The 15,357-nt window shown below is 43.1% G+C and overlaps 1 protein-coding gene across 1 annotated transcript in view; it reads left to right on the top strand.

The window, feature by feature from the left end:
• The first annotated feature begins 344 nt into the window (after positions 1-344).
• Positions 345-15,357, top strand: part of LOC141097937 (taste receptor type 1 member 2-like) — a 31,329-nt gene continuing 16,316 nt past the window's right edge. Inside the window, exons 1-3 of the mRNA XM_073585465.1 lie at positions 345-482; positions 3,730-4,488; positions 6,743-6,949. Coding sequence (XP_073441566.1) covers positions 345-482; positions 3,730-4,488; positions 6,743-6,949 — 1,104 coding nt within the window. The remainder of the gene's footprint in view (positions 483-3,729; positions 4,489-6,742; positions 6,950-15,357) is intronic.

Here is a 15,357-nt window from a genome sequence, read left to right as displayed (position 1 = left end):
CTGTAGTTTAAGGATTAGTTCAGGATTAGTATAAGATTTAGTTAATGAAATCTTTTTTTTATTTGAAAACTTTTATTATAAATGTCAGAGGGGCATCTGTTTTGAAATATACAATTTGATACAGTATATTATAATGCTCAGTTCTATGATCTGGTGCTAACAATGTGTATTTTCCCACCTATAGTTTAAAAGTCAATTTTGCAGGATATCAATGTTTTCAAGTCATGAGATTTGCAGTGGAGGAAATTAACAATAGTAGGAAACTTCTTCCCAACATAACCCTAGGATACAATGTCTTTGACACTTGCTATGTGTATAACAACATCCAGCCGGCTCTGAATTTCATGTCACGGGATTACGTGATTAACCCTACAGAAAGTTTGACAGACTACATCCCCAATGTGATCTCTGTGATTGGCCCTGATAATACTGATGCTGCGGAGACCACCGCCGACCTTTTTAATCTACTGCTTCTTCCACAAGTAAGTATCTGATTATAAATATGGAGTTACTATCGATTATCTTACAGATGTTGCCTACAACTTTGCCTTCAGCCACCCCACATTATTGTTCAAATCCAGTAGTGAAATAGTGCCATCTGCTGGCTATAAAGTGGAAAAAAAGATAACTTTCCTGTTACTATTGGCAGGATACACTATAATGTATGTATTATAATTGACTTTAATAGTATGACCATGCTCAGAATCTGCATTGGACCTGGACTTTAGGATCTTTTCAATTTTAGTGGTAACCCAACAAACCGGCAGCTTAGTTTAAGGTCTAATTACACAACTGCCAAATACAGTATTTATAGTGCAATATGTAAGTATTTGATTGCTATGAGGGAGCTCTTAAAGGGGTTGTCCAGCACATGTGACCACAAGTAAGTGATTTGCATACTTGTGGCCACATTCCGACTAGTCATGTCTGGCCTTACTCAATTCACTTGTATTGAGCATGTCTAGTTGGCAAGTGACTGCATGTATGCACGTCGCATACTTGCAGTCATGAGTCCCGCCAGCATAGGAGAATCCTGACAGCGCGCACATTGCACGCTGTGAGGAGTCTCAAATTTCAACCTCAAGTCTGGAAACCCCCATTAACAAACACAAAATCATTGCTCCTGTGTTCCCATTAGTGGTATGTGCACTTTTGCTGCATTGTCTATAGGACTGATAGTAAAAGCTGAAGACAGTGCTCAGCTGTCTTCGGCGGTCTCAACGACAATGAATGAGTCATCTTCTTGTAATTCTTCTAATCAGACACCAGTGTCATACTATGGTTAACCATAAACTCCATTTCCTACATTTATATCCAGGCACAATGGGTCTGATTCTTAATTTCCTTTGCACCTTTTGTCTATTTTATTTTCTCTTTTTCACATGTTTTTCATTCATACCTTATTCTTCTTTTAATTTGCGCCTTTTTCAAAGTCTATTTTATATATGTTCTCCTGTTTTTATACTGTATGTTCATCATTGTGAGCGGGTTTAGAGTTTCCAGATGTTTTCGGCTGATTCATTAAGTTGCAAATTTTTGGCTCACATATACTCCAGTCCGGATTCTTTGTACAAATTTTGGGAAATTTTTAGTGCGATATGCTTTTTTTTAGGTGAACATTTGTAAAAAAAATAAATAAATAAAAAAATAAAGGTTAAAGACAAAAATAAAGGGCCTGATTCATCTGTTGTGGAGTTTAAGGCCGGGGTCACACTGGCGAGGAATACGGCCGAGTGAGAGGCGCTAAAAGCACGCATTAGACACGGACCAATGATTCCCTATGGGGTCCCTCGCACCAGCCGTATATTTCTCAACCGTATTCTACTGTCCGTGCCAATCGCAGCATGCTGCGATTGTCAGCGTACTACGCCCATAGTACGCCAATGCAAGTCTATGGGTGCGCAAAAAATACGGATTACACACGGACCACACATGTGACCTGCGAGAAATACGCACCCGGTGTCTTTTAGCAAAGCCGGCAATTCAGTGCGCTATACTGTAAACTCACACTGACAGGTTTAATAAAGAAAGAAAGAATAGATATATACACATAGAATACATACAAATATATATACAGTATATATATATGCATTCTATGAGTCTATATCTATTCTTTCGTTTCTGTTATAAACCCTGTCATTGGGCTCCATTATATGTCCATTTTGCAAGGCGGCGAGAAAATCTCGCCATACGGATGCCATACGGATTACATACGGATGCTTACATGCGTAAAATACGCGACCACACCTTGATTACGGATGACATACGGAGCACTGTTTAGGGGTCTGTCATCCGTATTACGCATGTAAAATACTGACCGTATTTTGCGCAGGTTAGTGTGACTCCAGCCTAAGGGTTTGTCCACACGTTCAGTATTAGGCAGCGCTTTGGATGCAGCACACTGCCGGCTTTTGAATGCAGGTGATTGCGCATGTGATCATTGAACCGTGCGGAATCACAGGGCCCAATACATTGGACGTGTGAAACTTATCTTGCCATCTGCTGACGTGCTGCGGTCTGGAGAGACGCGCCACATGTCTGTCTCCACAGGTGAGCCGCGGGTGTCTGTGCACGGATAGTGGGCATGGGATTTCTTGAAATCCCATCCACTATGCTGTAACCTCTGGACGCTGCGAGTTGGGTGGTTGCACCCAGGTTTGGGAAATTTGAGCACAATAAAAACTGCTCTTTATTTTTGTCTTTAACAATTGTTTTTTTCTTGCAAATTTAGTACAAAAATGTGCATGATCTGCTAAAATGTAGCAACATTTCTGCAAAGAAACTGAATGTACATAAAGTCACTCCAATGAGGGTGGTTTGAATACAATTGTGCAAAGTGTTGCAACGTTTTAAAAAAAATGGAATTGATGATTTCACTGAAAACATCTGAAAATCCCAAACCTTGTCCAAAACCACAAGTACAAAAAAGGCAAACACATAGAAAAAAATAGACTTTAAAAAGGTACAAATTAAAAAAATAAAGTCCAAATGAAAAACAGACTAAAAACACGAAAAACTAGACTTAAAAAAGCACAAATACAATTATAAATCGGGCCCAGAAGATAACTTTTAATTTTGTATAAAGTTCATGAGCCATTTGTGCCTTTTTAAAGAATTTGTCACAAAAACGTCAACAAGTACCACAAGACAAAAAAAAACAAAAAACGTAAGGAAACTTAACGGCCATGCAATGCACCTCTAGAATTTTTTTGAAGCCACTTTTCTTTTTTTTTTGTCTTGTGGTACTTGTTAACGTTTTTTCGGCAAATTCTTCAAAAAGGTGCAATTGGGTCATGAACTTTGTACAAAATTAAAAATTCTATTTGGGCCCGATTTATTATTACAGTTTGTCTTTTTTTAGTCTAGTTTTTTTTCTCTCCTGTTTTTCCTTTGTACTTATTGCTAGGGGAGCCTATAAGTGTCCTTACACCAACTTGGTGATCTCCACAAGGAGAAACTTTACCCTCTTATCAAAGTCCACTCACCCAGCCAACCAGTTCTTGAGTTTTGCACTAATGAGCTGCAAATACCCTGAAACACATCTGAAAATGGAGTTTCTGGTTTGATGTTAACTTTTAGCATTGCTACTTCCAATAATCTACATTCCGAGACTACAGTAAATCACCATAGAGCTTCTAGGCCGTAGGCTGTTGGCCAAGAGTCTCTGGGAAAGACAACACTGAACTGGGATCTAATTCTGTAAAAATATTTATTTTTGTACATTTATAGATCAATGTTTTTGCTACCAGTAAGAGGATGGGTGAGCTGAGCCTGCCGTCCAGCTTCCAGACTATTCCAAGCAGCAGGGTGCAGCAACAAGCCATCACAGACATCCTCAACTATTTTAATTGGACCTGGATCGCCGTGCTGGGAAGTTTGGACGAATATGGATTGAAAGGAGTTCAGCAATTTGTAGAACTCACATCGGATACGAACATTTGTATCGCATATATAGGATTCATACCTATTAAAATCATGGGCAAAGAGACGGAGTGGGAAGATTCTGTACATAGTATGATCACCAATATCATCCTTACTAACGTCAATGTCATCTTGGTGTTCTCCGTTGACATTGTCGCTCTGGACTTTTTTAAGGAAGCGGCAGAACTGAATGTTCCCTTGAAGATCTGGCTGGCTACCGAGACGTGGTCATTGTCTAAGGAAATTTATGATTTGCCGAATATGAAGAATTTAGGGTTGGTACTTGGCATTGCTCAAAAATATGTCAAGATCCCAGCCTTCGATGAATATCTCCTAAATGTATACTATGAAAACAGAAGGAGTTCAGGATCTTCAAGTCTAGATGAAGGATGCAACCAAGACTGCGATAAATGTCTCAGTACACCTCTCAGTAACTTTTTGGGTGCCTCTGATAAAAGAGTCAGCTTCAGCATCTATTCAGCTGTGTATGCTGTGGCACATGCCCTGCATAATGTACTTGGTTGTAATGAAACATCCTGCAACAAAAAGGAGATCTACCCCTGGCAAGTAGGTAGCAACTTTTACCAGATCTCTGGAAGTTGTTTTTACTTTTTCATTGTAGAGGATTTTTTTCCCCATGATTTTCAATTAAATAAAACACAAAAACAGCATATACACATACAGTCATAGGCAGAGATGGAGACAGTACACCAATATTACCACGTGCTGCTGTACAGACTCAGGCTTGGACTGGCCGACACGAGAACCAAAGAATCCTCTGGTGGGCCCATGTTCAAGAGTGGGCCACCACCCTCTTATATGAGCAGTGCTTGGCACAATATACTGAATCACTATGTACAGAGAAAGGTATCATCTTATTCATTTACCAATCTACCCAGTTTATTGTTATATAAATCTGTGATTGAGGATGATGTCACATTTGTATGTACCTGAAAAGTGGGGCCCTGGAGTTGGTTACTGGTGGGCTCTTGGCACCTCTATCCACCACTGTGTAAAGTACTCATTCTGATGCTATATATCATAGTCTCCCCTTAGTATAAAAATGTCTCAGGGATACAACCTGCAAAGAAGAAGCATGCTGTGACTTATGTTTGGAAGCAGATAGATATTACATGCAGAGGGAAAGTCCTAGGTATGTCTATGGGTGTCATAATATGGCTCAGTACAAGTTGGAACTGTGATACACCCATGTGCATGAGGCCTTAAAAGGGTTGTCAGGGACTTTTATATTGGTGACCTATCCTTGGTATAGGTCATCTATATCTGATCGGTAATGGGCAGCATCAGCTGCTCCCGGTGTCTGCGATGTGCTTAGCTGCAGTCAGAGCTGCAGAGCACAGTATAGTGACCATGGCCAGGTACTTCCAATCTACTCCCTAGTTGAGTCAGTAGGGGGTGGATGTGCAGTACCCGGCTGCAGCCACTACACATTTGATGGAATTGTGCTGTGCAGCTCCGCAGCTGGACACATCTGGTTGCCACCAGCACGAGGAACAACTGTTCAGCGGTGATGCTGGGTGTTGGAACCCTCACCATCAGACATTCATGACCTTTCCTAAGGATAGGCCATCAATGTTAAAGTCCCGAACAATTCCTTTAAGGAACATTGGCATAGACATAGATAGACTATATACAGGTAGATCAGCACTTGTTTAAAGACCCTATCACAATGGCGACTATATGGGGACAATGACAATGGTTTTGCTCCCATACAGTTTGAGTATTGTCTCCAGCACGTCTGCCATTTACACGGGAAGATGTGCTGCCAACAGCGATCAGATAATGTCCCAAATAATTGATCTCATCACACATCCAACAAGCATTTTGCCCGGCTGATCAGCAGCATGTTTACGTGAACCAATGATTGGGAACAAGTGTTGTTACATACCGCAAGTCTTCTGAGCATCCTTATCGTTTCACAATGAAAGCAAAAGAAAAGGGAAATACAAAATTGGTAACATGCAAATGTGATCAAATATGCCAAATAAAAAAACAAAAAAAAAAATTTAAATCCCAAACTTCTTCAGCACTGCTGCTGCGGTTTTGCTGCATTTTTTTAACATTTTCCCCCTTTTTTATGTTTTTCGTGCACATTTACACTTCGTTTATCTTTATGCAATTTTTCGCAGAGTTCTGTGCTTCAAAATCCAATTTTTTTCTAGTCTTTTTAGACTCCCCAATAAAATCCTATAGAGAAAAATGCACCAAAAAAATTCCCATTTGGAGAGCAACTTTCATAAAATCATTTCCACTTTGCTTGAATTGTGATCTGCGGATTTTCTGCACAAAAGCAGCGGAAATCGTCAGTGTTTACGCTACGTGTGAATAAAGCCTAGAAGGGTTTTCTAACTAAAGAAAATGATTCCCTATATCTAAAATATGTCATCCTTTACTAGATACGAATGATCCAAAAGTAATTGAATTAGTTATGTATGTTAAACAAAATTTAGGATCCTGATGAATTTGAAATTTTCATGATTCAATTTGCGCAAATCAAGCAAAATGGCAACAAGTTGGCAAAGATTTTGTGGGATTCTTTTGAGAACTGGGCACGAAGATAAAATAAAAAAGCAAAACATGTTCTACTCACCTGTCTTTGGCCCTAACCTGACTCCTTATGCCACATCTGCAGACCACGCAGTCACGCACATGTGTGAGGGGCCCAACGCTCATCATTGACCTCAGTGTTGAGGAGCGGGGAGCTGCGTTGGTGGTAGACTTGGTGAGAGGAGTCAGGTGAAAGCATAACACAGGTTTTTTGGTTGAAGGGGTATTTATCACATCTTTTTGCTCACTTTAGATCACGGAAGCTCTGGGACAAGTGAACTTTTCGTTGCTGGATAATGAAATAAACTTTGACATACATGGTGATTCTCCTACCGGATATGACATTGTCTTCTGGAACTGGTTGGGTGGATCTCCGTTTCAGAGTATTGGGACATACGCTGGATTAGGAAACCTCGATATCAAGTCAGACATGATTAACTGGCAAACAGAAAACAATGAGGTTAGTTAGTATGATGCATGGACGTAATAATGGTCATACCCTAAACCTTTACTTAATACTTTGGGACTGTTCTTAGTAATTGACACTTATCCGAACTCAATGGCGACCCAATGTTGCATAGTGCATACATATACAGTCTCCAGTTACCTAAAGTCGCTGGTATTGTACAAAGTTTCTAGTCTATGGTGACTTAAAGACAACTTGTCACCTGGATAAAATTGGCCATTTTTTTATCCAATTTTATTCCAGCTGCTCTCCTGAGTTTTCTGTTTTTATTTTTTTTTGTTTTGATAAAATCTGCCATACGGTTCCAGAGATAGGGGCCTTTTTAATTAGCGCTGCTGTTTATGGTCTTTATCAAAGGGGTGTGGTTCACAGGCTCCTCTGGGGCATCGCTCACAAGATCCTCTGGGGCGTGTCTTTAGGCTGCTCTGCATTATTACCCTGCGAGCACCACCCCCTTTGTAAAGATCATAAAAAGCAGCAGTAAAACAAAAAGCCCATATCTCTGTAATCGTATGGCAGATTATAAAAAAAAAGCAAAAAACTGAATACACACAGGAGCAGTGGAAATAAAATAAGACATAAAAATGGAAACTTTTGACCAGATGACTAGGCTTCTTTAAACGGTTTGTCCACTTTCGACAAATGTGTTGGGGACATGATTTTGTGGCACTTAGTAATATACATATTACAGGTTCTCCTTCTGCACTAATTTGTTCTTCTGTTCTCGGAATGGTCATTAATAGAAGAGAATGTGACCAGACCTGTCTCTCAGCTTTCACATGAGCAGTCTTTTTTGCAGACTGCATTAACAAGCAGGTTGCGCTTCAAAAAGGAGGAGAACCTGCAATACTTATACATATGCCCTAAAATTTATTTGTTAAAATTAAGTAAGCCACCCCTTTAAAAAGAATCTGTCACTCTCCATAAATAATTGATTTTTCTTCAAAGTCTAAGCGCCGCTGTGCTCCTGAATCCGGTGTAGTTTTTATTTTGTTCCTGCTCTTCTCCGTCCTTGAGATATGCTCCAAGTTGGCGTTGTTCTCACCTCTTCTCTGTGGGAAATTTCTTGAGGACCACACCTGCTTGGCTAAAAATACTATATATATATATATATATATATATATACAGTGGGGCAAAAAAGTATTTAGTCAGTCAGCAATAGTGCAAGTTCCACCACTTAAAAAGATGAGAGGCGTCTGTAATTTACATCATAGGTAGACCTCAACTATGGGAGACAAACTGAGAAAAAAAAATCCAGAAAATCACATTGTCTGTTTTTTTTTCATTTTATTTGCATATTATGGTGGAAAATAAGTATTTGGTCAGAAACAAAATTTCATCTCAATACTTTGTGATATATCCTTTGTTGGCAATGACAGAGGTCAAACGTTTTCTGTAAGTCTTCACAAGGTTGCCACACACTGTTGTTGGTATGTTGGCCCATTCCTCCATGCAGATCTCCTCTAGAGCAGTGATGTTTTTGGCTTTTCGCTTGGCAACACGGACTTTCAACTCCCTCCAAAGGTTTTCTATAGGGTTGAGATCTGGAGACTGGCTAGGTCACTCCAGGACCTTGAAATGCTTCTTATGAAGCCACTCCTTCGTTGCCCTGGCGGTGTGCTTTGGATCATTGTCATGTTGAAAGACCCAGCCACGTTTCATATTCAATGCCCTTGCTGATGGAAGGAGGTTTGCACTCAAAATCTCACGATACATGGCCCCATTCATTCTTTCATGTACCCGGATCAGTCGTCCTGGCCCCTTTGCAGAGAAACAGCCCCAAAGCATGATGTTTCCACCACCATGCTTTACAGTAGGTATGGTGTTTGATGGATGCAACTCAGTATTCTTTTTCCTCCAAACACGACAAGTTGTGTTTCTACCAAACAGTTCCAGTTTGGTTTCATCAGACCATAGGACATTCTCCCAAAACTCCTCTGGATCATCCAAATGCTCTCTAGCAAACTTCAGACGGGCCTGGACATGTACAGGCTTAAGCAGTGGGACACGTCTGGCACTGCAGGATCTGAGTCCATGGTGGCGTAGTGTGTTACTTATGGTAGGCCTTGTTACATTGGTCCCAGCTCTCTGCAGTTCATTCACTAGGTCCCCCCGCGTGGTTCTGGGATTTTTGCTCACCGTTCTTGTGATCATTCTGACCCCACGGGGTGGGATTTTGCGTGGAGCACCAGATCGAGGGAGATTATCAGTGGTCTTGTATGTCTTCCATTTTCTAATTATTGCTCCCACAGTTGATTTCTTCACTCCAAGCTGGTTGGCTATTGCAGATTCAGTCTTCCCAGCCTGGTGCAGGGCTACAATTTTGTTTCTGGTGTCCTTTGACAGCTCTTTGGTCTTCACCATAGTGGAGTTTGGAGTCAGACTGTTTGAGGGTGTGCACAGTTGTCTTTTTATACTGATAACAAGTTTAAACAGGTGCCATTACTACAGGTAATGAGTGGAGGAAAGAGGAGACTCTTAAAGAAGAAGTTACAGGTCTGTGAGAGGCAGAAATCTTGATTGCTTGTTTCTGACCAAATACTTATTTTACACCATAATATGCAAATAAAATGAAAAAAAACAGACAATGTGATTTTCTGGATTTTTTTTTCTCAGTTTGTCTCCCATAGTTGAGGTCTACCTATGATGTAAATTACAGACGCCTCTCATCTTTTTAAGTGGTGGAACTTGCACTATTGCGGACTGACTAAATACTTTGTTTCCCCACTGTATATATATATATATATATATATATATATATATATATATATATGCAAGAAGGAGCCATACCTCAGAAATGGAGAGGCGTGGGAACAAAAGAAAAATAGCGAGCGCCACATTAAGTTAAACAGCAGTATTTATACCAGGAGTCTCAATCTCCCATAGCTCCTCCCCTCTCCATAGAACTTTATGAGCACCAATTGTCAACTCCTATCTAACTAATGGGAAAGATCTGTCTTCACATAAAATGTATGTATGTGTGTGTGTGTGTATTACCAACCAATCACGAAGCATCTTTCATTTTACCAGAGCTGTTCAAAAGAAGCTGAGCTGTGATTGGTTGCTCTTAGCAACAGTTTTCCTTGCAACCAATCACTAAGCATCTCTCATTTCACCAGAGCTGGTTAGAAGAAGCTGAGCCGTGATTGGTTGCTATGAGCAAGTTTTCCCACTTGACAACACCTCAGCAGACACTGACATGGTGGGAGAAATCTAGCATCCCCGGGAACATAAGCTCCCAGCCATTGTCTGCCCCCCCAAAAGGAGCAGAGAGCACATGACAGAAATGAATCCCCCCTCCCGTTCCCATTTACACATCACACATCCTCCATCCAATAGGCACATCTTCCCGCTTAATGGGATCATTGGTATGGAAGTCAGAGCAAATCCATCCAGTGCTGTGGTTCTGACCCCAGGGTCTCTTAAAGGGATCATTGGTATGGAAGTTAGGGCAAATCCACTCTGTGCTTTGGTACTGACCCCCAGGCCTTTCTTAAGGGATCTCCGGTATAGAAGTCAGGGTAAATCCATCCAGTGCTTTGGTTCTGACTCCAGGCCTCTCTTAAAGGGATCCCCGTTATGGAAGTCAGGGCAATTGCCTTCAAATGCTCTGTTAATGACCCCAGGCTATCTTAACGGGATCTCCTGTATGGAAGTTAGGGCAAATCCCTCAGCGCTCTGATTCTGACCCCAGGGTTCTATTAAAGGGATCATTGGTATGCAAGTCCGGGCAAATGCACTCAGTGCTCTGGTTCTGATACCAGGCCTCTCTTAAAGGGATCCCCGGTATGGAATTTGTGGCAAATCCACTCAGTGCTCTGGTTCTGACCCAAGGCCCCTGTTAAAGGGTTCCCCGGTATGGAAGTGAGGGCAAATCCACTCTGCGCTTTGCTACTGACCCCAGGCCTGTCTTAACCCCTTAATGACCGCCAATATGTCTTTTAACTGACGTGAGATATAAGAGAATAGCCTCCCCATACAGGTGACAATCCAGTAGCTGTCGGCTGTCCACTATAGCTGACAACTTGCTGCATCAGCCACGATCAGTGTTTGCACCGTCCAAAGGGCTTCCTCTTTATCCCTATCCACACCCTGAGATCATGATTGTGTGGTCCTGATGTTTGCCATGGCAATTCACGACCAAATAGCGGCCTTAGAGTCTGACGGCTGTTGTAACCTGTTCAGAAGTTAGCGTCAGAGGGTGCTGTTTTTAAAATGGTATAACTTTTGGGGGTTTTCCAATATATGACCCCCAAAAGCACTTCAAACCTGAATATGTCCCTAAAAAATAAATTTTGTACATTTCCTTGATAAAATGAAAAATTACTGCTACATTTTTAAACCTCCTAAAATGCTAATAAAATAAAAGAACATTTTACAAATGGTGCTGATCTAAAGCAGGCATGTGGAATATGTTATTTATGAATGTTTTTGTGTGGTATAACTATCTGGATTAAAGGGATAATCATTTAAAGTTTGAAAATTGCTAATTTTTTAACATTTTTCTCAACTTTCTGATATTTTTTATAAATAAAAACAAAACACATTGACCTAAATTTACGATTATCATAAAGTACAATGTGTCACGAAAAAACATTCTCTAAATCACTGGAAGTTGTTGAAGCGTTCCAGAGTTATTACCACATAAAGTGACACTGGTCAGATTTAAAAAATTTGGCTCTGTCGCTAAGGGGTTAAAGGGATCTCCGGTATGGAAGTTAGAGTAAATACCTCAGCGCTCTGATTCTCACCCCAGGCTTCTATTAAAGGGATCATTGGTATGGAAGTCAGGGCAAATCCACTCAGCGGTCTGGTTCTGACCCCAGGCTGATGGGATGATGTGGGATATGAGGGGTAGTAGTCCGGTGTCTCTGGCCGACGGGACGATGTGGGATATTAGGGGTAGTAGTCCGGTGTCTCTGGCTGACGGGACGATGTGGGATATTAGGGGTAGTAGTCCGGTGTCTCTGGCTGACGGGATGATGTGGGATATTAGGGGTAGTTGTACGGTGGCTCTGGCTGACGGGACGATGTGGGATATTAGGGGTAGTAGTCCGGTGTCTGGCCGACGGGATGATGTGGGATATTAGGGGTAGTAGTCTGGTGGCTCTGGCTGATGGGATGATGTGGGATATTAGGGGTAGTAGTCCGGTGGCTCTGGCTGACGGGACGATGTGGGATATTAGGGGTAGTAGTCCGGTGTCTCTGGCCGACGGGATGATGTGGGATATTAGTGGCAGTAGTCTGGTGGCTCTGGCTGATGGGATGATGTGGGATATTAGGGGTAGTAGTCTGGTGGCTCTGGCTGACGGGATGATGTGGGATATTAGGGGTAGTAGTCTGGTGCCTCTGGCTGACGGGATGATGTGGGATATTAGGGGTAGTAGTCCGGTGTCTCTGGCTGATGGGATGATGTGGGATATTAGGGGTAGTAGTCTGGTGGCTCTGGCTGATGGGATGATGTGGGATATTAGGGGTAGTAGTCCGGTTCCTCTGGCTGATGGGATGATGTGGGATATTAGTGGCAGTAGTCTGGTGGCTCTGGCTGATGGGATGATGCGGGATATTAGTGGTAGTAGTCCGGTGGCTCTGGCTGACGGGATGATGTGGGATATTAGGGGTAGTAGTCTGGTGCCTCTGGCTGATGGGATGATGTGGGATATTAGTGGCAGTAGTCTGGTGGCTCTGGCTGATGGGATGATGTGGGATATTAGGGGTAGTAGTCCGGTGCCTCTGGCTGATGGGATGATGTGGGATATTAGTGGTAGTAGTCTGGTGGCTCTGGCTGATGGGATGATGCGGGATATTAGTGGTAGTAGTCCGGTGGCTCTGGCTGACGGGATGATGTGGGATATTAGGGGTAGTAGTCTGGTGCCTCTGGCTGATGGGATGATGTGGGATATTAGTGGCAGTAGTCTGGTGGCTCTGGCTGATGGGATGATGTGGGATATTAGGGGTAGTAGTCCAGTAGATCTGGCTGACGGGATGATGTGGGATATTAGGGGTAGTAGTCCGGTGTCTCTGGCTGATGGGATGATGTGGGATATTAGGGGTAGTAGTCCGGTGTCTCTGGCTGATGGGATGATGTGGGATATTAGGGGTAGTAGTCTGATGGCTCTGGCTGACGGGAAGATGTGGGATATTAGGGGTAGTAGTCTGGCGGCTGTGACGGGATGATGTGGGATATTAGGGGTAGTAGTCCAGGGGCTGTGACGGGATGATGTGGGATATTAGGGGTAGTAGTCCGGTGTCTCTGGCTGATGGGATGATGTGGGATATTAGGGGTAGTAGTCTGATGGCTCTGGCTGACGGGAAGATGTGGGATATTAGGGGTAGTAGTCTGGCGGCTGTGATGGGATGATGTGGGATATTAGGGGTAGTAGTCCAGGGGCTGTGACGGGATGATGTGGGATATTAAGTGGTAGTAGTCCGGTGGCTCTGGCTGACGGGATGATGTGGGATATTAGGGGTAGTAGTCCGGTGGCTCTGGCTGACGGGATGATGTGGGATATTAGGGGTAGTAGTCCAGTAGCTCTGGCTGACGGGACGATGTGGGATATTAGGGGTAGTAGTCCGGTGTCTCTGGCCGACGGGATGATGTGGGATATTAGGGGTAGTAGTCTGGTGGCTCTGGCTGATGGGATGATGTGGGATATTAGGGGTAGTAGTCTGATGGCTCTGGCTGACGGGATTATGTGGGATATTAGGGGTAGTAGTCCAGGGGCTGTGACGGGATGATGTGGGATATTAAGTGGTAGTAGTCCGGTGGCTCTGGCTGACGGGATGATGTGGGATATTAGTGGCAGTAGTCTGGTGGCTCTGGCTGATGGGATGATGTGGGATATTAGGGGTAGTAGTCCGGTGTCTCTGGCTGATGGGATGATGTGGGATATTAGGGGTAGTAGTCTGGTGCCTCTGGCTGACGGGATGATGTGGGATATTAGGGGTAGTAGTCCGGTGTCTCTGGCTGATGGGATGATGTGGGATATTAGGGGTAGTAGTCTGGTGGCTCTGGCTGATGGGATGATGTAGGATATTAGGGGTAGTAGTCCGGTGCCTCTGGCTGATGGGATGATGTGGGATATTAGTGGCAGTAGTCTGGTGGCTCTGGCTGATGGGATGATGCGGGATATTAGTGGTAGTAGTCCGGTGGCTCTGGCTGACGGGATGATGTGGGATATTAGGGGTAGTAGTCCGGTGCCTCTGGCTGATGGGATGATGTGGGATATTAGTGGCAGTAGTCTGGTGGCTCTGGCTGATGGGATGATGTGGGATATTAGGGGTAGTAGTCCGGTGTCTCTGGCTGATGGGATGATGTGGGATATTAGGGGTAGTAGTCTGATGGCTCTGGCTGACGGGAAGATGTGGGATATTAGGGGTAGTAGTCTGGCGGCTGTGACGGGATGATGTGGGATATTAGGGGTAGTAGTCCAGGGGCTGTGACGGGATGATGTGGGATATTAGGGGTAGTAGTCCGGTGGCTCTGGCTGACGGGATGATGTGGGATATTAAGTGGTAGTAGTCCGGTGGCTCTGGCTGACGGGATGATGTGGCATATTAGGGTTAGTAGTCCGGTAGCTCTGGCTGACGGGATGATGTGGGATATTAAGTGGTAGTAGTCCGGTGGCTCTGGCTGACGGGATGATGTGGGATATTAGGGGTAGTAGTCCGGTGGCTCTGGCTGACGGGATGATGTGGGATATTAGGGGTAGTAGCCCAATGGCTGTGACGGGATGATGTGGGATATTAGGGGTAGTAGTCCGGTGGCTCTGGCTGACGGGATGATGTGGGATATTAAGTGGTAGTAGTCCGGTGGCTCTGGCTGACGGGATGATGTGGCATATTAGGGTTAGTAGTCCGGTAGCTCTGGCTGACGGGATGATGTGGGATATTAAGTGGTAGTAGTCTGGTGGCTCTGGCTGACGGGATGATGTGGAACATTATAGTGAATGTGGCTATGCGGAGTGGGCGGGGCTCTACACTCAGCTTTATATGTATATATATATATATATATATATATATATATATACAGTCATATGTTAAAGTTTGGGCACCCCTATTAATGTTAACCTTTTTTCTTCATAACAATTTTGGTTTTTGCAACAGCTATTTCAGTTTCATATATCTAATAACTGATGGACTCAGTTATATTTCTGGATTCAAATGAGGTTTATTGTACTAACAGAAAATGTGTAATCTGCATTTTAACAAAATTTGACCGGTGCAAAAGTATGGGCACCTCAACATAAAAGTGACATTAATATTTCGTAGATCCTCCTTTTGCAAAAATAACAGCCTCTAGTCGCTTCCTGTAGCTATTAATGAGTTCCTGGATGAAGGTATTTGTGACCATTCCTGTTTACAAAACAATTCCAGTTCAGTTAAGTTTGATGGTCGCCGAG

Source organism: Dendrobates tinctorius, unplaced genomic scaffold (genome assembly GCF_039654945.1).
Source record: "Dendrobates tinctorius isolate UK_male_01 unplaced genomic scaffold, ASM3965494v1 ptg000086l, whole genome shotgun sequence".
NCBI classification, from domain to species: Eukaryota; Metazoa; Chordata; class Amphibia; order Anura; family Dendrobatidae; genus Dendrobates; species Dendrobates tinctorius.
The sequence above is the reverse complement of the archived record's forward strand: the minus strand, read 5'-3'. Positions and strand labels throughout refer to the sequence as shown.